At 38.0% G+C, this 23977-nt stretch overlaps 1 protein-coding gene across 8 annotated transcripts in view; it reads right to left on the reverse strand.

Moving 5' to 3' along the window:
- Window positions 1-23977, reverse strand: part of cabin1 (calcineurin binding protein 1) — a 158434-nt gene that overhangs the window by 82485 nt on the left and 51972 nt on the right. For 4 of the 8 annotated variants that reach the window (XM_087265544.1, XM_087265540.1, XM_087265543.1 and 1 more), the window contains exons 28-30: window positions 17149-17214; window positions 10201-10377; window positions 7227-7645 (exon numbers count right to left, since the gene is read on the reverse strand). In XM_087265544.1, coding sequence (XP_087121670.1) covers window positions 7227-7645; window positions 10201-10377; window positions 17149-17214 — 662 coding nt within the window. The remainder of the gene's footprint in view (window positions 1-7226; window positions 7646-10200; window positions 10378-17148; window positions 17215-23977) is intronic. The other 4 variants (XM_087265546.1, XM_087265542.1, XM_087265545.1 and 1 more) reach the window with 1 other exon arrangement.

A 23977-nucleotide genomic window follows, 5' to 3' on the forward strand; every position in this document is an offset into this window, starting at 1 on the left:
CATTACTGTCAGCTTTGTGTTTTTGTCTGTTTGGCGCCATCTTGTGTCTGAATAATGCGCAGGTTAGTGTATACTCCATCAGCTGTTTTCATTACTGTCAGCTTTGTGTTTTTGACTGTTTGGCGCCATCTTGTGTCTGAATAATGCGCAGGTTAGTGTATACTCCATCAGCTGTTTTCATTACTGTCAGCTTTGTGTTTTTGACTGTTTGGCGCCATCTTGTGTCTGAATAATGCGCAGGTTAGTGTATACTCCATCAGCTGTTTTCATTTCGGTCAGCTTTAACAAACTATTATGGCTCAGAACATAGTTTAGTGTCTAATTTCTATGTTTTGCAGCAAATAGCCATGTAATAAGTGGAATAAAGTACATCCAAAATGGTTGTAAAACCTTTTAGTCTAATATAACAGTGCTCTGTTTTGCGTTGGGCTGCTGATAAATTTGTCTGGCTTTATTCTGTGATGATAACCTCCCGAATGTACTTCATTCCGAACTTTTATCACTACTTACTGAATTCTATAGTATCTTCAGAGTTTACATTAAACAAATGTTGTGAAGTTGCATAGAGCTGGTAAATAAAACATTTAAAGCATTAGAAATGACAATGTCAAGCGTATGCTACCGTGGTCGAATATATTATTTGTGATTTTTAATTACATTTTCGATAAAAAAAAAAAATCATCACGCAAGACATTGTGGGATTCAGCACAGCACATTTTTAGCTTGGGCTTTTTACTATATTACTTTCAAAATATTCCATGCAAAGAAAAATCGGTGCATGGAAAACGTAAGAAAACAGACTGCTCAGTAAAGTAGCATGCTTCCCAGAAACCATGAAAACACAGAAACAGCAGTAAAACCCGCTCCCATTAGACACTAAAGACTGAAAGCTAATGAAAACTCTAGTGACACTCCAACATAATTACACTGTATCATCCCATCAAATCCATTTCCACGCCGCTAATTCACAGTTAATGAACACATCACTTCTTTATTAAGACGCAGACACACGTGTATCTCTCTGTGTTTGCCGCTGGAGCTCTGTTTGGTGGCGTTCATTAAACCCCAGCACTAAACTTCCACACGTTTGCCTCGGGAAGGAGTCGGGCTTCGAGATTTAGCGTGTTATGGTGGTTATGAAATCTCTGGCTTGTCACGGTGGGGTGATTAAATTTCAGAGCTGAACAATCTCTGGCCAAAGATCAGACAGATTTCCAAGAGTGGAAGGATGGAGATGACGTATGCAAGTCCACTTGTAAAGAGAGCGAAATGACAAGACGCTGCGATTATTTTTCTTCGGTGTAACCAATAATTGTATTATTATTAATTCAATTAATTACTCTTTTTGCACGCACTGATCATCATCTTTTAAGCTTTAATGAAACCTTATGCAAACGCACCAACAGTAGCCCATAAGAGTATTCTGCTTTATTTCAGGCCTTAAAACAAATATTTAAAAGTGCCATAGAGTGCATTGGTTCAAAAAGGTAAACTATCCTCTGATATTCAAGTTAAAAAAATCTCCATAAATGGTTTTATTTGATCATTTACATCCCCAGAAATAACCTTAGAATCAGAAAATCGTCTTTGACCATATTTGGAATGGTCATGAATATTAATGAGCTCTGCTCTGGTGTTCCCACAGCACAGTCTCTCTTTCTCTCTCTTAGAAAAGTTTAATTGATTCCAACTGATCGTTACTGAAATTTCTAATCAGCCAATCACATGGCAGCAACTTAGGCATGTAGACTGGTCAAGACAATCTACTGCAGTTCAAAGCGAGCATCAGAATAGGGAAGAAAGGGGATTTAAGTGACTTTGAACATGGTTGTTGGTGCCAGACAGGCTGGTCTGAGTATTTCAGAAACTGCTGATCTACTGGGATTTTCACGCACAACCATCTCTATGGTTTGCAGAGAATGGTGTGATGCTATCATGTCAATATGGAGAAAAATCTCTGAGGAATATTTTCAGTACCTTGTTGAATCTATGCCATGAAGGATTAAGGCAGTTCTGAAGGCAAAAGTACCTAATAAAGTGGCCAATGAGAGAATGATTAACGAATATAAAATGTTTTTAGAAATGTATTTGACATTCTTGTTTTTTTTGCAGAACAGCACTAGGCGTTCTCATATGGATGCATAATAAATCATTTACAAATACAAATTTAGAAAACAATATTTCAATAATAGACAGATTTAATATTGAGAATAGCTACCTAAACTGAGTAAATTTAAACACTTTAATTTAAGTAAAGTCAACTTGTTGCTTTTAAGGCAACAGGTTTAACTTCCTTTTTAAAGTACTTAATCACTGCTTTTTTGTACAGTGCATACGGCGTAATTTAACACGTATGAGGGCTCATCAACATACGACCTCAACACAAACACCTTTAACTAGGGCCAGGCAGAATCTGCGGACGTTTTTTGCTATTTCTGCCAAGAATTTTGGTAAAAATCTGCAGATTTCTGTGGAATTATTTTGGGAGTATCATAACTAAAACCTTAATATGTGAAATAAAAAATAATATCTTTTTAACTTTTATTTAACATTTAAATTGTAAATCCAATTAAATCCACTTTACTTGCTAAACAAAGCAAGTCTCTCATATAATATCTCGACTAATAGACAGAAAATATTACAAACTGCACTGTACATAAATCAGTACAATCTCTTATTAGTCAATAATATTACTGAAATTAATTTAAGAACTGATTAAATATAGATTTACACACATTCACTCAAGTAAATAAACAAAATTGATGATGGGCTAAAACAGATTCTGTTGGGGTCTATCTTTAACCAAGCAGAATGTAGATTGTTATTTTTTTGTTTACAGGACTTGACCACATATGTACTGTAGGAGTGGGGAAACCCCTCAGGCCTCACACACACACACACACAATCAACCACACAGCAGCGTCAGACTTCATGCGAGAGCGAGTGGTTTGTTCAGTGGTCAGTGGTGTTACACAATATTCTGGCGTCAGCTAAACTTGGCTCCATGTGGAGAGTGGGCACAGTATTATTATCTGTGAGCTGTACCATCCAACACGCATCAAAAACACACACATACACTGGTGAATATGAGATCATCCCTCTTGGCTCTATTAATTTTAATAATGAAAAAAGAAATAACCGGCTGAATTCATTTATTCATCTTCTTTTCGGCTTAGTCCCTTTATTAATCTGGGGTCACCACAGCGGAATGAACCGACAACTTATCCACCATATGTTTTTACACAGCGGACGCCTTTTCAACTGCAACCCATCTCTGGGAAACATCCATACGCACTCAAACACTACAGACAATTTAGCCTACCCACCGCATGTGTGGGGGAAACCGGAGCACCCGGAGGAAACCAACACGAATGCAGGAAGAACATGCAAACTCCACACAGAAATGCCAACTGATGCAAACTCTATGTAGAAACTGGTCCAGCCGAGGCTCAAACCAGTGACCTTCTTGCTGTGAGGCGACAGCACTACCTACTGTGCCACAGCGATCCCGATCTTTTAATGTTCAACTGTGCGGCTCCACACTGAATGCATTATTATAAACTACACAAGTGGTGACAGAAAACCCCTTTAATTAATAAGAAAGCTTTTAGGTGGCGCCACAATTTCTTTAGTCATCATTTTATTTTACAGGAAAGCTTTGGCACATGATATTGCAATGACGTGGAAGGCGATCTCTCTGCCATCGATACTAATTTAGGATTAATCCCACATTCAGTCATTCATTTTCATTTAGCTTAGCCCCTAATTTATCAGAGGTCGCCACAGTGGAATGAACCACCAACTATTCCAGCATATGTTTTACACAGCAGATGCTTTTAAACTCACAACTTGGTACAGGGAAACACTCATACACACTCACATTCACACACACTCGGCCAATTTAGTTCACTCAAATCACCTATAGCAGTGGTCCCCCACCCCCGGGACCGGTACCAGTCCGTGGATCAATCAGTACCGGGTCGCACAAGAATGAATTATCTTTAAGTTGGCAGATAAAGTAGCTGCATTTAAAGCCAAACTGGAGTTGTGAAGATGGCGCGGGAACAGAGGCATATTAGACACGTTTCAAATAGGGTTGAGCATCTAAGCTATAATGCCGATCCGATACGCATCTCGATACAAAGAATACGATCCGATATATGAGCGATACATTTGTGACATATTGCGATGCAACACGATACGATTCACACCCATATCACGATACAATGCGATATTTCAGCACTAACTAATTAGATCAAGTTTATGAGATGATGTGAAAGAGGATGCTGTGCCATTGAATGAGTTTGATTATTTATAAACCAAGCAAAACCAAGACTTTTTTTACAAACTAGCTTTTCTCTCAGAGCCAGAGTGTCAGTTTACAGTAGAGGGCCATTTTAGAACATATAGCACATATTATTTAAGTATTTTCAAGATAAACAAAATGTATAAGTGCAATATATATTATAAATGTATATATTTGCACTCTTTCAACATAAAGGTTGAGCATTGCACAACAAGAATTGTGATTTAACTTTTCAACTATGAAAACAAGTTTTACAAAGATATATTGTGCCACTGAATATTCAAAACTTAAGGTGATGAACTAGCAGTGTTATGCTGCTTTGAAACATCACTGTCACTGTAAACAACAGGCTAATAAAAATATAAATAAATACAAATTAACAGGAGGAGGTGTTTAAAACCTTCGTTCTCCGTGACACTAGGCTGAATATCTTTGCCGATGAACAATGCAATAGCATTCGTTATTGGCGTAGAGCGCACAAAACTGTTGCGCATGGAGAAAACTTTCAATGCTTTTCTCACCACTTTTGGAGCTGGTACTGTAGCTACAGTTGAAGCAGAGCAGGAAGCCGGGGATGCAGGAACACTGGAAGATGCTTCCACAACAACACCGAGGCGCCGCTTCAAGTGAGATTTCAGATTAGTCGTACTGCCCGTGTATTTTACAGATGCGCGGCACATTTTGCAAATTGCATCTGTCCTGTCAAGTCGTCCATCCTTTTTGCAGAATCCATAATGTTGCCATACTTTAGATTTAAAACTCAGTGGGGAATAAAATGTTTGTTTTGCTTCTCGCACTTTCTGAGGGCGCACCACTAGCTTCATCCGCACACCTGATACACTGAGTTGTAGTGTGAGTGTACACATCCGCAAGTCCGTTGCTAAGGCATACTTTATGTAGGTCGATTAAATTATGCGCCAAAAACAGGTTGACAACACTTGTTAATAAATAAAAAATACATTCTATATTAAAAATATAAGTTGTACCTTGGAAAAACCGATGCATCTCGCAAAAACCGATGCATCTCGATTTGCTTCCAAAATTTCATTCATCCTCTGCTGCTCTACCGATGCACTCGCATCGTGCACGCGCATGACCGCGTATCGATACATATCGGTTAATCTTCCCATCCCTAGTTTCAAACATTAGCGGTGATTTTGTGTGAGTCTGAGCCTGCGCCCTCACTCACCAAGCTGGTGCACGATCACCAGTCTTCGCTGTTAAAGGAGTTTGAGCGCTACTTCCCAACCTCAAAGGACCCACAAACAGCCAATGAATGGATACGAGAAATATTTGTCAACAAACCAGCTGAATAAAGCATGTCCGTGGTCCAAAAACCCGAGGCAAAGGAGTAGACTGGACACAAGCAACACACTTCGGTTGTCAATAGCCCCTTTCACGCAGTGATGCCGGTAAATATATGGAAAATTTCCAGAATGATTATCGGTAAATTCAAAAAAGCGCTGTCCACACAGGCGAGGACGTTACGGAATTTTTCCGGAAAAGACTATTCACACATCCATTCCAAAATACCAGTAAATTGTGACATCACTAACCAGAAATGAGCTCTAAACGGCTGCGCTTGTGTTTGTAAATATTTGACAACATCACAAACTCTGTGGATGTATCAGTGTTGTGAACAGCTTCGAGAAAACACATAGAGAAACACTTTCGCAAGTCGAGATGTACATGATATGTGCGTGTGCTGGCGTTCACGGGCTGTTTCACGGGCACACGCAAAGCTTTAAGGTAAACAAACAACGGCTTATCATACGCATCTAATCGATAATTATTTACACGGTTGGCATTAAGATGAACATATAAACGGTCACACTTTACAATAAGGTTCATTAGTTAATGTTAATTAATGCATTTACTAAGATGAACAAACAATGAACAATGCATTTACTACTGTATTTATTCATGCTAGTTAACGTTAGTTAATGAAAATACAATAGTTCATTGTTGGTTCATGTTAACTCATGGTGCATTAACTACTGTTAACAAGCATGGACTCGAATGTTAATAATGGATTAGTAAATGTTCAATTATGATTAATAAATGTTGTTCATGTGTTGTTCATGATTAGTTCATGTTAGCCAATGCATTAACTAATGAACCTTATTGTAAAGTGTTACCATATAAACGTTATCTGACTAATTTCTAGCAGCTGAATGTGTCTGGAAAAATATTCAAAAGGCTTTTCTCATAAACCGCGCGGATGTGACTGCGTCTGACTGTTCTGATTGGCTAAAGCAGACGTCAGCACGTTCTAGACGTGCACGCGTTCTTCCGGCAATCTTCCTTCTGCCATTACCCCCAGATGGGACCATCTCGTTGCAAAGAAACAAGCTCAGGGCTCGCATTGATTTAGCGTTACGGACAGTTTTTGATGTTATAATATTGTTGGAGCAATGTGTTAATAAAGTTATTACTTCCTAATGTTATAATAGCATTGTAATGTTGGAGCAATGTGCTAATAAAGTTCCATATGAGTACACAGTGGATTCACGTTTATTATTATTATTATTATTATTATTTCAACCCCTTGGTCTGTAGTAAAATGGTCAATCGTTGACCGGTCCGCAGTTAGAAAAAGGTTGGGGACCATTAACCTATAGCACATGTGTTTGGACTGTGGGGGAAACCGGAGCACCCGGAGGAAACCCACGCCAACATGGGGAGAACATGCAAACTCGATGTAAAAACTGGTCCAGCCGGGACTCGACCCAGCGACCTTCTTGCTCTAAGTGCTAACCACTGAGCCACCATGCAGTCTGCAGGTCAAAGCCGTTCCAAACCATGTGTTGTGATCTGTATGGATCAATTGAGATTGCTTACACCCCTAGTATATGTGTATATATATATATGTGTGTGTGTGTGTGTGTGTGTGTGTGTGTGTGTGTGTGTGTGTGTTCACCTTGTGTGTGTTGCTGTAGGCGTAGAGGTGTGCCAGACGGTACAGACTCTTGTAGTGCTGTGGGTAGCGGCTCAGACACAGGAACAGACAGCGCACACACACGTCCACTAGTGTTTTCCTCTGCTCCTCTCGTCCCGCCGGCAGAGCCTTGGGCAGCTCCATGGCCTCCAGTGGAGGGGGCGGCTCCGGCCTGCGCTTGCTCTCGCTGGAGGGCCCCGTCTGCGGGTGCGGTCTGTTTGGCGTGGTGGGTGGCTGCGGGACAGATGGAGCCTGGCTCAGCGGGTCTGCTGTGGGAGTCTTCGGGACGGAGGCCTCAGGGGACGTGATGGATAAAGTGGTGTCTGAGGACTCCTGCGTGACGGAGGACTCCTGGGACAGGGTGGCGGAGCTGAAGTCCATGTTTTTGTCCTCCAGGGGGCCTGTAGGATTTCAGAAGCACAGATGCTGCTTTTTAGTTTAGTTAAGGGTGCTTTCCCCCTGTAGATGTAGCTTTTTTACACTGGCCAAGGGAGCTTAACGACTGGTTTATAGACTGATATCACACAGTCGCCATTTTAAAAGCAAAATCGAGGCTGCGGTGGGAAGAAACCCGGAAGTATTACCTGAGTTACACAGAAACAATGTGTACCTGGCTGTTTATCTCATCAGCAAAGAGAAAGTGACACAAATTTATAAGTTCACTTTCTTCCGAGTGACCTGAATGTCCGTTCTGAGTGGATAGTGAAAATAAAAAGGGATATCAGACATCATTTTCAGCGAAGTTAATGGAAATGGCACTAGCTAGCTAATGTTTTATTTCCCAAACACACGTTTTAGATGCCATTTATCCAACTCAAGTTAATGATCTGATTCTTTCACTATATTAGACCTGCCACGATACAAAATTTAGGAACTGAAATTTGAAAAACATCAATTTAAACACTGATCGCGTTCTTAAACACAGCTGACCTGCCACAGAATTCACCGGTGCTCAACAGAAATTAATGTTATTGGCTGTGAAGGGCATCAGTAGGCATGGGCCGGTATAAGATTGTGACGTTATGATAATCTTGGATAAAAATTTCACGGTTTCACGGTATTACATTACTCTAAAATACATTGTTTTTTAATGTCCGAGAAAAAAAACTTAAAATTTTTTTTTGAACACATTCTGTTTTATTTTAAGAAACATTAAATATAATTTGGAACAGTAGCTTTTGATGTGGAGGGTCAAAAAAAAAAAAACTAAATAAAATAGTCGCAAAAAACATGTTAAAAAAACTTTACATACAGTTGAAGTCAGAATTATTAGCCCCCCTGAATTATTAGCGCCCCTGTTTATTTTTTTCCACATTTTACGTTTAAAGAACAAAAGATTTCTTCAACACATTTATAAACATAATAGTTTTAATAACTCGTTCCTAATAACTGATTTATTTTATCTTTGTCATTCTTCAAGACACTTCTATACAGCTTAAAGTGACATTTAAAGGCTTAACTAGGTTAATTAGGTTAACTGGGCAGGTTAGGGTAATTAGGCAAGTTACTGTATATTGATGGTTTGTTCTGTAGACTATCAAAAAAATATATATAGCTTAAAAAGGCTAATAATATTGACCTTAAAATGGTGCTTAAAAAATTTTAAACTGGTTTTATTCTCGCCAAAATAAAACAAATAAGACTTTCTTTAGAAGAAAAATTATTATTAGAAATACTGTGAAAATTTCCTTGCCCTGTTAAACATCATTTGGAAAATATAAAAAAATAAATAAATTCAAAGGGGGGCGAATAATTCTGAGTTCTACTGTGTATCATTGGAACGGTATGAGAAAATTTTAACCGCTTATCGTCCCATGCCTGGTCATCAGTTCACTGCACTTCACCAATGTTTATCGAGTGCAAACACAAGCTGTGTCTCATTCCAGTGGTCAAAAATAATCATCTAGCAATGAAGCATGAAGTTTATGAGTGAATAGCTGAATCATTGATTGAAAATGAGACTAAAAATAAATATGGGTTGTATAAATGATAATGCTAGAATTCTATATTTAGCGTTATCAGCAACAGTAGTAGTAACAGTGAATTTTTTACTACTAAATATTTTACTGTTTATTTTTATTCAGCTGATTAATTCTTTATTTTTAATATTTTAATATTAATGTTTTAATAAAATTGTAATTTTAATTACAGCTTCAAAGTTCTGTTGTTAAAACCAAAAGTGTCTTGCAGTACTGTTTATGTAGTTACTTATTACTTACGTTACTTGTAACGTGTTACCCACAACACTGCTAACTACATACATGTTTTCTTAAAGGTGCAATGAAGTGCAGAGATTAAATTAAATAGTTCTCTGATAGCTACACAGTTCAGAAATTATTTTATATGCTTATTTATAACCACAGAAATGAACAATTGACCATATTTGGAATGGTCGTTACTACTAATCAAAGCTAAAAGTGTGTTAAAAAGCATTGTATTATGAATGGCATTAACTTTGCAGTATATACAGTCGGAGCCAAAATTATTCACCCTGCTGTTAATCTTTTTTTCAAATATTTCCCAAATGATGTTGAACAGATTCAGGAATTTTTCACAGTATTTCCTATAATATTTTTTCTTCCCGAGAAAGTCTTATTTGTTTCATTTTGGCTAGAATAAAAGCAGTTTTTAATTTTTTAAAGACCATTTTAAGGTCAATATTATTAGCCCTCTTAAGCAATATTTGTTTTGGATTGTATACAGAAAAAACCATACATGGTTTATATATGGTTATACAATGACTTGCCTAATTACCCTAACTTTACCCTAATTAACCTAGTTAAGCCTTTAAATGTCTGTTTAAGCTGAATACAAGTATCTTGAAGAATATTATGTCCTACCATCATGGACATCAAAGACAAAAAATCAGTAATTAGAAATGAGTTATTAAAACAATTATGTCTAGAAATGTGTAAAAACATAATACTGTACATGTTTATTGTATGGTGGTCATTACCTGTGTCCTCCACCGTGGCCTGTTTCTCCTTCCCAGTGGCATTTGAATCCTCTGGGAAGATGCTACACTTCACAGGATGGAGTTTGTGGCTGCTGTCCTGTGAGCTGGTGGCATCCATGAAGACGTCCTGCAAGGAGCTGGAGTCCGACAAGCCAGCGACGCTGTCCTGACTTTGCTCTGAAGGAAATATACCACACAATTACCCTCATTCAACAAGACCACCCCCATCAACTGTTGTCAATACTCACAGAATAAAAACAACATCAGAATCTGCTTCAGAATAGCTTAATTAGCACATAAATCAACACATATCCCAGGGTGAATTGAGTAGTGTCCTCCTCCAGTGGACATACAGTACTGTAGGGCTGGAAACATTGGCTGGATTGACAGATTTATGAATGGCAGCTGTACCTGAAGAGCAGGGAGGCTTTGGCTGGCACGATGTTTTGGATTTGAGGGTAGAAATAAATTAAATAACAGTTGTGCACCAAAGACGTTCCACAAATCAAAGAAATGGTAACAGAGTGCTGCAGTAATGAGTTTTTGGTTTACACCATATCCTAACAACACACGGACAGATTCCAGAGACGAGCAATTTGGCTGTCTGCACCAAATGCAATGCGAAACGACAGAAACATTTGAAGGGCACATAGCTTACCCCTTTTTTATGATTTAATATTAGTATTATGGTTGTTCTGAGTGTGCCAGTTTAGATTCAGTTCAACACACAGTTCAGATGTTTGTATTATAATGTGTTCAAAAGTGTCATGTTGGGGGCGTGTACACAGTTTGCTGTTTTAGGGGCGTGTTGCTTCACATGAAAATTAGTTTCGGCTTCCCGCCCATCGTATCAAGGGGGCGGAGCCAAAAGCTCCCACGCTCTGTGTTTGCAACAGACAGGCTGACAGACAGAGAGAGAGAAGCTAAGCTAAGCTAGGATCAGCATTCAGCTGTACATGTACGACTCGGGCACAGACCAAGCAGAGAGTACAAAATCATTTGTGTATAGTTTGTATAGTCTCGGTGTACAAGTGCCGAGCTTGTACACTGAGACTGATAACCGCAGACACTGAATTAACTTTGACTGAGGCACCGAATGCGCCGCAACACGGCACAACAGACACTCTCAGTGACGCGGCAGAAACATGAAGTGTCCCGAATCGCCGCACCACGTATTCCAGAACTCCAAACACAAGCCTCCACCAGGGCAAACACAACAGCGCCGTGGATGCCGAGCCGCCAACCCGAAGCTCCGCCGCGTGCACCCCGACAGAAACCCAGAACTTCGAAATGCACGGCGCCGCGCCACGCAAAAGATACAAGCAATACATACGATTAGAGCAATAATGTGGAGAATATTGATCTTGTGTTGAGCCCAATGAGCTTTTCATCTAAAAAATAGAGCACGGGTGTTCCTTTAGTGATATCGCTTTGACACACACGCTGAAAATGGCGGATGTGCAACAAGAAACTGAGGATATGATCGTGACACAAGGCTGTCAATCAATATTGGTGGGCGGGGGGACCCCTCTCCTACGTAAAGATGCGGTCGGTCTGAACACCGCTCCAATTGGTCCACAGTTTTTATGTTGTTAAATTGAAAAAAAAGGAGTGTGTGTGTTTATATCAGCCCAATATGACAGTCTATACACTATATACACACATGTCTGTCCAAACAGCTTGAAAAGTAGATTTTTCACCATAGGTGCCTTTTAAATACCCGGCATTCATTTATGGATATTAAACCTCTTTAACATTATTACTAGGCTATTATTAATATATCACAATAATAATAGGCATTATTAATAGATCTGAGGTGAGCTATCTGCTGCTGCTTGGCAATAAATGTGACATAAAATAGTATTTAAACTTATATTAAGAGCATTTAATTTAAGAATAAAGCTCATAATCAGTACCTGAGGTGATCATTGTCATAGTAGTTTATACTGGTGTTTTGCCGAGATGTCGTGGAAATAGAAAGCATTTCTAAAATAACAGTTAGTTTCATAGATGGTTAAGACTAACACAGAAGTATAAATCAGCCTTAAGTCCTTTTATTTATCTGGGGTTGCCACAGTGGAATGAACCGCCAACTTATCCAGCATATGTTTTACGCAGCGGATGCCCTTCCAGCTGCAACCCATCACAGGGAAACACCCATACACATCGTGTGCCTTATATGTGAGGAATCTATACAAGTACGATAGTACGCCGCTTCTGCTTTTATTTTGAAGTTGTATTATATTATACCTCTATTCTTCCTTTGGACCATGTTCCTTCAATTGTATGGTTGAACAGAAAATGAACTAAATAAAGAATAAAAATAATAATAAAAAGTCATCACTGCAGCACTACGTCTGTTCACCTAAAGATGAAAATTCTGCCATTATTTACTCGCCATCAAACTGATCCAAATGTCCATGACTGATTTTGTACTAGTAAACACCAAGTGACGTTTAAAGGTTTCGAAAGTGAGTTTAGAAACCGAAAATAAAAAACATTTGCCTGCAGAAGACATTGATAGATTGCTGTTCATTATTATTTTATGACTTCAGATGACTTGGAATATAAAGCGTGAGCTTTACAGACTTTTATTTTGCCATATACAGTTAAAGTCAGAATGATTCGTCCTCCTGTGAATTTTTATTTTCATTTTTGAAATATTTCCCCAATTATGTTTAACAGATTCAGGAATTTATCTCAGTACTTCCTATAATATTTTTTCTTCTGGAGAAAGTCTTATTTGTTTTTTTTTTCGGCAAGAATAAAAGCAGTTCTTAATTTATTTAAAGCCATTTTAAGGCCAATATTATTAGCCCCCTTAAGCAATATTAGTGTTGGATTGTCTACAGCAGGGTTTTTCACAGTCTAAGACAGTGGGCCTCCCTTTTGACACAACTTATCCATTTATTTATTTACAGAGTAATAACAAGTATTTTAATATAACGTTTTTAAAACTAGGATGATGGTTCAATATGAATAGAACAGATCCAAGAACAGTCCATCCCAGTCAAAACAGTTGAAGTTTAGCGGGTCTCATGCTGTCATTAGCCAAAAGATTTTGACAAACCACACATAAAGGTCGTGGTTCATCAGCTGGTCCTGTCCACGTAAATCCTAAACTCAAATACTGATCATCATATAGTCGTCTTTTGGGTTTAAGCCCTGAACTTGAAGGCTTTGAATCGGGGGGTCTCAGAAACCGATCCGTTGTATTAGCAGGCATATACCTGTATTGGCGGGCTTGCCAAACAGAAGCAAATTCACAGCTATGGCCTTCTGGGTAAAAAAGGTTTTCTTATTTTTGACGTATTATTTTTGTTAGCTTTGTTCAATTAAAACGTTTAAATATAATAAAAAATACATATAATAATGAAACTTAATAATTATATTTTTATTATATAATATTATTATATATTATTATAATATTATTATTATTATATAATATTTTTCCGCGCCTCCCCTGACATGCTCTGGCGCCCCCCAGGGGAGGCGCGCCTCACACTTTGAAAACCCCTGGTCTACAGAACAAATTACTGTTATACAATGACTTGCCTAATTACCCTAACTTTACACTAATTAACCTAGTTAAGCCTTTAAATGTTACTTTAAGCTGTATACAAGCATCTTGAAAAACATATAGTCAAATATTATTTACTGTCATCATGGCAAAGATAAAATAAATCAGTTATAAAACTATTATGTTTAGAAATGTGCTGAGAAAAATCTTCACTCCGTTAAACAGAAATTAGGGAAAACACTTTCAGGGGGGCTAATAATTCTACATCAACGTCTATGTTTGTATTCAATCAAAGAGATATTATATTGAGTAAATATTGGCAGAACCTACATTTATAAGGTAAACCAATCCTTTAAGAGGTCAAAGGTGAACACTTTTCAGAGCAGAGAACTTTACTTGGGGTAAATCAGCCAGCCTGCTTCAGAGGTAGGGCAAAGCGCTCAAAACATTGAGGCCAGAAAAGAAAGTTAATGTGATTCTTCTTGTGCTGCCCACAAACTAGCAGGAAAAAAGCCCCTGAGCATGCTGGGAGTGTCAGCGTTTGGCACAGAGGGCAGAAATTCATTAGCACACACCATCACCTCCGTGACACAACCGAGCGCAGTGGCAACAGTGATCTGCCCTCCTCTAGAGAACGCCAACGCGCACACACACTCAGCGTGAGGGAGGAAATAACGCTGCGTCAGCGCAAAACTGATGCTTCCTGTCGGGCGCATTAGCAGCTATAGGACAACACTGCCAGGACGCACATTAGCTGCTCTGCTATGGACTTATTAACCCTTGTGCACTGTTAAAATGTACTACCCTTTCGTTATGTTGGGGGCTGGTTTTGCCCCATTGACTTCCATTATAATCACATTTTTTTTATTGCAATGCCTTGACACCATATAATCATGCATTCTTGATCATGCATTGTCATTTTTACTGTTAATCATTAGTTGACCGCATTAACCCTTTAGATATTTCTGGCTTTTCTATGGAGTTCTGTAGAGTAAAGCAGCAGATTATCGTGTGTGTTTACCGAAATACACTTACTATGTTCTGAGAGTTGAGCTGATTATTTTTTTAGGTCCCACTTTATATTAAGTGTCATTAACTACTATGCACTTACATCAAAAAATAAATACAATGTACTTACTGTGTTCATAAAGTATTTGACAACACTTGTGGTGCTATTGAGTTGGGATAGAGGTTGGGTTATGGACAGGTTTGGTGGTGTGGGTAGGTTTAAGGGTGGGTTAAGGTGTAGGGAATGGTCAGCAGTGTATTTACAAAAGTAGTTACAAAAGTTAATTACAGATGTAATTACATACAGGTATTTAATCAAGCATAAATACACAATAAATACATGTATTTACACAATAAGTACATTGTAACAAATTATTAATTCCTGTGTGAGTACATATTAGTTAAGGCTACTTAATATAAGTTGGGACCTCTTTTATTTTCTGAAACATATCAAGGTAAGTGTGCAAAGGTCTCTCTAATGGGGCGTTCCCACCAGACACAGCGTACGCGAGTAAATCGCGATATTCACGCGTAAATAGACACGTGAACATTTTGAGTGTACTCACTTCATTCACGCATCAAATTGACTTCGCGATAGATGTGGATTTCCATCATGGCTGGGGTTTCTGTCTGCCCGGTGACTCTAGTTTCATTGTTAAATGGCTAACGTGGATTTTCCATAAGATCATTTGAGAGGTGCACACAGCTCTGAGTTCATCAACTTCTCCAGAGACTATACCTGAATGATGGAAGCTTTCAGCGGTGCTTTAGACTGAACCAAGCCCAGTTTGATGAGCTGTTCTCCCACGTTGGCAAGAGGATTTCCCTCTCAGGACACCAACTGCAGGTACAAACATCACACCCCTAACAGAGCAAGCTCCTGATTGGTTAACGCAGCGTGAATGTCCGCTAAAGTTCAGACTTTCCAACTCAAGCGAATCATGTGATTTGCATATTAAGTGCGTCAACAGCGTAAAACGATCAATTCGCACTACGTCATTCGCACCGCACGATGTCTATTTACGTCTTTGCATTGACTTAACATGTAAATCACTTGAGCTTGACGCTTCATCCACATCTTATGCAAACGCACAATTACACTATACTCCATATAAAAGCCAGAAACTAAGCTTTTTTTGCACTGCAACTGTTGATCAACAGTAAAAATGACAAATGTTATCTCTTCCCAATTGGAAAAACCAGCATCAATGAAGAATGCATGATTATTAGCTGTCATGGCTTTGCAATCCAAAAATATGGTTATAATGGAAGTCAATGGGGTCAAAACAGCCCCGAACATAATGAAAGGGTAGTTAATTTGCCCAGAGTGTATTGTTGACTTTTTTTCTTTTAATTACAAAGAATTTTCCCAAAATATGTGTCAAAATAAGATTTGTCAGCAAAAATTATTCCATTTGCGGAAACACAGAGAAAGTTGTGGCCAAATTAGGCTTTAAAATCACCCCAGATTGGATAAAAACATCTCCAACAGCACACAAGGGTTAAAAGCACTATGAGCAGCCCCTTCAGGATTTTGTGGGAGGAAAAGAAAATCTGATTTTTGCAAATAAATTGACAATTTATCACAAATTTTGGCATGTCTTTGATTTATTTAGCTGTAAAAATGTCGATTTTTGAGCCATTTATCTCTCAACAGGGAGACTAGTTTAAGAGAAGACTGTATTGACAACTTGAGACTTTGCAAACTGAATGAGCACTTTCTATTTATAAATAAAACATATTTAAATGTAAAACTATGCAGATGGTGGTAAGTGGTGCTTCGGCAGGAATGTAAACAGTATCCTGGATGCACAAGATCTGCGACAATCAAAAAAATAAATAAAACAGGGCAACATTTGGTTGATTTTGTCTTAAATTCAACGATCCGCAAAATCCTGAAGAGTCTGTATGAGGGTCTGGACGCGACCCAGAGGAAAAATGACAGCAATTTTGGTGTAGAAATGATTGAGAGGGAAATCACCAACAGAGTGCTGCAGTGTGTCATCAACAAAAGAAAAGGACTTTTGTTTGCCCTCCTGCATAATTAGCCCTCATGTGACCCACAGTAAATACTCAAGTGGGGATTGAGTCATTTTCCCCCAAAGCAGAGCACACTAGCAAAATGTAGCACTATATATAGTTTGCACCGCTGTCATGGCCTGTTTTTTTTTTATTTCCAATTTCAGGTCAATTTTATTAGATTGTTCTTTTTTTCCTGATTGGCTCATCAACACTGCTTCCAATAAAAAGTTGCAATGAACAAGACGGTTTGTTTAGAGGCATAGCATTTAATGCTGAACAGGCTTCTGCTATGCTTGATCATAGGCTGCTGTGAGGGATTCTTTGGGGAAATTAAGCTCTGCTTTAAAGGAATGACAGGTGAGCCACAGATTGGCTGTGTGAGGAAAGGGCGTCTGTACCATACACTGATCCTGGCCGCAAAGCAGACACACACACGCAGTAGTCGTGGTCAAGTGAGAAGTCAGCTGTAGAGGAAATTCAGTTTAAAACACGTTTCATAATCTGGAAAATGCATTATTTTGAGTACCACTGTAATGTGCATTCAGCGTTTATGTTTTAGCTTTTGTGCTGAGAAATGGCTAGCATATAGAAGCTATTAGAGGGAAAAACTAGCAAAATCACATATTATAGTCATATTTCACCACTTTCTTGTGTTTAATTGTATTAAAAATTGATGCCGCAAAAACAGCATTCATCTTACTCATTTAAAGTCAGATTTTTTAAATATTTGATGGTAAAATGTGACCTGTATGAGTTGTAGTGTTTTTACAACCCTGATGTACCTCAAGCAAAATTAAAGAAGGAACTGATGTGGTATTTCAAACAAACTCAGTTTATATGGAGTTGATTTTTGGGTGAGTTTCAGCTCAAAACACAATTTATCCTAATGCGAAGAAAACCTTTTCAAAGTTCCACGTCAAAAACATATAAAAATCCTAAAGGCAAACGTGGTGCGCTTCAAGTTCAAGTTGATAGAGTGGCTGACTGTGGTATTGGTAACCTAGCAACCAACAGTAAACAAGGCAAACATAACAGAGACAGCGGATTGGTCACGTCGGTGTAATGTTTGCTATGTTAGAGTTGAGGCGCCGTTCACATATCGTGTCTAAAAGTGCGTGAAAAATGCAAGTGCATCGCTTCCTTCATCATTTTCAACACGATTTGTGCTCACACTCCTTGGACGTCTGACATTGCTAGGTTGTTATAAAATTCATACGAATTAGCCACTAAACTGACAAAATACTTACGTTTTGGATGATCACACACACACAGTTAACGTTAGACCCATAAATAGGCCCACACGGAATCTGCGCGCGCAGGATTCTGCAGATTTCTGCAGATTTTTAGCCCATTATTAATTCTGTTTTTTAACTTGAGTAAATGTGTAAATCTTAATTTTTATTCAGTTTTTATTCAGTAATTATTACTTTTTATTCAATATACTAAGGGTTTAGTTATGATACTCTGCTGGATACTCCCAAAATAATTCTGCAGAAATCCGCAGATTTTTACCAAAATTCTCAGCAGAAATAGCAAAAAACGTCCGCAGATTCCGTCTGGCCCTGCTCATAAATAATCTGTTCAAAGAACGGTTGAAGCGAAAGCAACCGGTGCTGCTTACAAAAAAACAAATCTGGAACTCTTGAAAGACTGTGGGTGCATGTTCATCACTTTTTTCTAGTCTATTTGAAAGAGAACTGATCACACTAGTTGTGTTTCTAGACACAGTTGCTTCACGCAAGGAAACGGGAGCGCGCACACAATTGAAACAGTTTTAAAGATCATCTCAGCTGTTAGCGCGAGTGATTATCCTCTCATTCAGTATTCAGTATTTCTATTGCTCGCGCGAACGCAATTATTTTTGTCTTGTTGCTTCTTAATTCTAAGATGGCCTTTGCATGCATATTGGACCATCTTTATTGTCCAACCCTGCTTTTAAGAATTATTATCCGGGAAAATTATTTTCAACCAGCAAAAGTGGCTAGTGAGAGTGTCTGTCTAACCCACCACTGCTGAAATCTACCCGCATTTGGCGGGTGTTAATGTCAAGCCCTGTGTGTGTGTGTGTGTGTGTGTGTGTGTGTGTGTGTGTGTGTGTGTGTGTGTGTGTGTGTGTGTGTGTGTGTGTGTGTGTGTGTGTGTGTGTGTGTGTGTGTGTCTTCATAAAAGATTGAACTGCTCTTATGAACTGAATAGTCTATACTCAAAGCAAAAAAGCTATGATTTCAAAATTGCAAGGTGATTATAGACCTATATTCACCATTTCACATAAATCTGCATGCAAAAAATTATTTCCTTTTCTTTATAGCAAATGAACATGCATATTGATTGTTGCATAAAAATAATAGTTTAAATAACAAAATGATATTTAATTAACAAGCAACTTAAATATATTTAAATAGGATAAAAGTTAAAGAGCTAAGGACTGAAACCAGCTCAAATGGTCATGAATAAAACGTTTTACAGTGATGTACACTTACGTACAATTACGTAATTTATCGGCTTAAATATATCGGCCTAATTATGACATCGGATCGATAACGATAATCTTAAAAATAGTAACGTAATAGTAGATAACGATATGGGCGCCGATATATCGTGCATCTCTAATGTACACACACACACACACACACACACATATATATATATATGTATATGTATATATACATATATATATATATATATATATATATATATATATGTGTGTGTGTATATATATATATATATATATATATATGAAAAGATGTAGAAAAACAACAGTGTTTTGCTAATAAATAAAGCTTTACATTAAGCATTTTCTCTAGATAATCAGTTTGGGCCTTCAAAAAATTTTCAGAGAAGGAGGCCTTGAAGTGAAAAGGTTGAGAGCCCCTGATCTAAACATCATTGTGTAAATGGCAATGGAATGTTAGCTAAAATTACACAAGATCTTAGGTATTTTAAACTTTTTTTGTAACCCTAAAATGACAAACAAAAACTGATTTTGTTGAAGTACATCAGGGCCTTTAGTATCAACATGGAGAATTCAATCGCCAGCTTTTGAATGGTTAAAAGAATAGTTCACCCAAAAATTAAATTTCTTATTATTTACTCTGCTTGAACACAAAGTAAGTTATTTTAAAGGATGCTCGATGATGGTATGGTTGATTGACTTCAATAGTCATTTATTTTCCTACTATGGAAGTCAATGGACACCATCCACCAGCATTCTTCTAAATATCTTCTATTGCGTTTAACATAAGAAAGAATCTTAAAAGGTAATTATTATTTTTGGGTGAACTACCCCTTTAAATCATTTTTGATCCAAGTCCTGATTGGAAGCGAAACTCATCCACACACCAGCATATGCAGGAAAAAAATAAACAACCGTGAAACTTCCCACTGTTTTTCCCAAACCACATTAATCAGAGCAACCCACAAGAACAATTTCACCTCCCGTGCACCCTTTTTTTTTTGGCAGATACTCGGGTCAGATGTCAGTTTGCACACAGAGCAGTGCGGAGTGCATTGTGGGAAGTCGTTGTTGAATCAGGGTGCCGACCCATCATGCACCATTAAAAAGCAGCAGGTGGGAAGCAGGTCAGAGGCAGGCAGAGAGGGAGCAGGCAGGAGGCAGCAGGGAGACAAGGAGACTAAAGCAGGCCATGAGAACCACTGAGGAACATGGGCAACATCTCACAACGTTCATCTTTACATAAAATAAAAATCACACTTCAAATCTGCAGCAAGCTGTAGTGAAGGCTTCAGCGAGGCAATGAAATGAGGCCAGCCAGAACAACAACAACAAAACAACACTGAGAACAATTGGAGATGAAGTTTACACTATTAATGATATATTAATACAAATATAAGAAAAAATGAAAATAATAAACACAGCCAATGAAACGCTTACTTTACTATAGGGCTGAGAGGGGTCTGGCTGCAGACCTGGTGCAGTGCAATCTGGGCTGCATCCAATGCTTTTTAATGGGCTCACCTAACCCCACCCCTAACCCTACCCGTCACAGTGACGTCACTAGCTCCATTTGAGTGCATTGTGTCTGACATTGCATCGCTGAGTGATGCAGCCTCAGCTTGCATCATAAAGGCTGCATCTAGATGCTATTGATAGGGCTGCACAATATTAGAAAAATCTAGCATTGCGATGTATATATATTTATACAACAGTTCTGTCTGGTTCTCGAATCTGATTGGCTGATAGCCATGCGATATTCTGTAATAACAGCACTCGTACAGCCTCTTCACCTTTGTGTATCACTCCCCCAACAAAGTGACAGCAGATCAACAGACTCACTTTTGCAATATTTGACAAATATTGCAGCTGTTGGGCAACATAATGTACTTTTGAGGCTTTTTTTTTTTTTTAGTTGAGAATGTAGTTGTTTACATTGCAACTATGATGTCTATTTATAAGGTTAGTGCCTATATATATATATTGCGATATAAATACAAAATCTCAACTTTGCCATAAAAAATAGTGAAACTCTTTCTAGGTTTTTTTGTGTAGGCTTGTATTTTGCAGTACTGCAAAAATACTCAAAAATGCCTCTGTCGATGTAAAATAAAAAGAGAAATATGATTATATGAATTATGATGAATATGAATATGAATATGATGAATTATTCAAATTTCATAAGGATTTTATGCAAATACTGAACACAAATGCATTCTGAATTATTCCATAGGACCACGCCATATGCAGCTGCAACAACCAACGCCCGTTTAAAGCCATGCAAGCTATATGGTAGACTGATGAACACAACAAAAGCATTTAGCCACTGATAATCCACCTTAAGACTTAAACAAGTGATAAATCGAAGCGCTGTATTCCAGAAAATGAGCATGAAAAGCCGAGACTGACTCCAGCAAATAGGTCAAAGCCATCATCTGACACAGTTTCAAAAATACTGACTCCATTTCATCAAAACAGGCCACAGCAATATTTAATCAAGTGTACTATGCAATGCCCCCCTTTAAACTAGAGGAACACTAATCTGAACGGAAAAATCTAGATGATGTGAATCTGAAATGACTTTCCAATGGGATTATTCTTAACATAAACGTTGGTATAAGACCCTCTGTTTTCAAATTGAAATAACTAACAATGTGCAGTTGCCAAAAAAAATCAAGCATCAATGAGTTATTCAAAAATACTAAGCGAAAATACAATTCTGAAGAGCTTACAGTAATAGTTCACATCAAAAATGAAGATTTGCTGTTAATTTACTCTCCTTCAGGCCATCAACGACGATAATAGTATTAGTTTTAATACATAGACTAGTTAAATTTCTTCAAAGGCCATTTTTTATTGGCTTCACAAGACCTCAGTGCGTCATCAGGAGTCATGACTATTGATTTGGACTCGTTTGTCAGTGTTTTGAATCTAAAAACACCTGTCACCATTCACTGTCATTACATGAATCAGCTTAAAATCTTCTTTAAAGTTCTACCGAAGAAAACAGTCATCTTGGAAGACCTGTGGGTGAGTAAATTAATAGACAAGGTTCATTTATGAGTGAACTATCCCTTTAAGGCTCTTGACAGACAGAAAATGAAGGCTTGCTACACCAATATAGTACAGTAGATAACGTGTAGATCAGACATTTTTACCACACATCTGACTAAACTAACTGAAAATGTAACAAATAACAGCAGGCTGCTCTGTTCAACACATGATGACATTTAGGTTTCCTAAAATATAAGATCAGCAGAGCGCAGAAGCTCCCGACAGTGTTGCACAGCATCTGCTGCCTTATGGGCTTATACTGTTGCTGTTGGTATAGCAGACAAAATATAACCCCAAATCAGAAAAAAAGTTGGGACAGTATGGAATACGCAAATAAAAAAATTTCCTTTGACTTGAATTTCATTGCAGACAATACAACAAATATTATTCGATGTCTTCCTCATGACTTTTATAGTTGTTTTTCAAATAAACACGTATTTCAATTTTGGTTCTTTGCAACACATTTCAAAATAAAGTTGTAGCAGTAAAGCAATTCCCACTCTGTTATGTTCTTATCTTGACACTTAAAAGATGTTTAAGGACTAAAGATACAAGTGCTGAAGTGTTTCAGGTGTCATTTTGTCCCATTCTTCCCGCAAACAAGTTTTAATTTGGGCAACAGTACGGTGTCTTCCTTGTCGCATTGCCACACATTCTCTATTGGAGACTGGTCGGGACTGCAGGCAGACCAGTCAAGTACTTGTATCCTCTCCAGGGTTTTTGCACCATTTTAAAAGTAAAATGTAATGCTTTTTAAGACCTTTATAAGACCTCAACAAATATAATATAATATAATAATATATATAATAATATATTTAAGACCCAAAAAGTTTATAATTTCTTTGGAATAGGCTACTCATTTTAATGTCCTTGTTAGATTTAAATAAAGTGTGCCTCGTTACAGTATGGATAACATTTACATTTAGTCATTTAGCAGACGCTTTTATCCAAAGCGACTTACAAATGAGGACAAGGAAGCAATTTACACAACTAAGAGCAACAATGAATAAGTGCTATAGGCAAGTTTCAGGTCTGTAAAGTCTAAGAAGGGAAGTATTAGTAGTATTAGTATTTTTTTTTTTGTTTTTTTTTGGGTACAGTTAGTGTGATATTCAGAGAGGCAATTGCAGATTAGGAAGTGAAGTGGAGACTAAATAGTTGAGTTTTTAGTCGTTTCTTGAAAATAGCGAGTGACTCTGCCGTTCTGATGCAGTATCTGCCCACAACCCACAGTGCCTGCCTATGTGGTGATCTGGCTTATAGATTAATGACGATTCTTGATGTGGTACAGCCTGAGAGATCGGAGATCACGATTGTTCAGCTTAGGCTCTCACCCTTGTCCTTCACGCACTGAAATTCCTCCAGATTCCTGGAATCTTTTAAAGGGTCACGAAACACCAAAACACATGTGTTGAGCTGTTGACAGTCGTATATGTGTCCCACACTGCTGAAAACACTATTAGGACGCCTATATTTCACTAAAAAGTGTAAATTGGTTGTTTTTGCGTTATTTCAAGCAAATTCGTACTTCCGGTTTGAAACTAATTTTTGAAGCTGCGTCACGGTCATGACATAATAGCGTGTATTCCAGCGTGCAGACTGGACGCCTGTGCCAGAGTGAGTCTTATCACGTCTTACAGTGTGATGCATTAATGCATGAGTAAGGCTTGAATCAAACCAATCAGCGCGCTCTATTGTGCAACTTCATTAATATTCATTAC

Source organism: Danio rerio, chromosome 8 (assembly GCF_052040795.2).
Source record: "Danio rerio strain M-AB ecotype USA chromosome 8, GRCz13ab, whole genome shotgun sequence".
Taxonomy (NCBI): domain Eukaryota; kingdom Metazoa; phylum Chordata; class Actinopteri; order Cypriniformes; family Danionidae; genus Danio; species Danio rerio.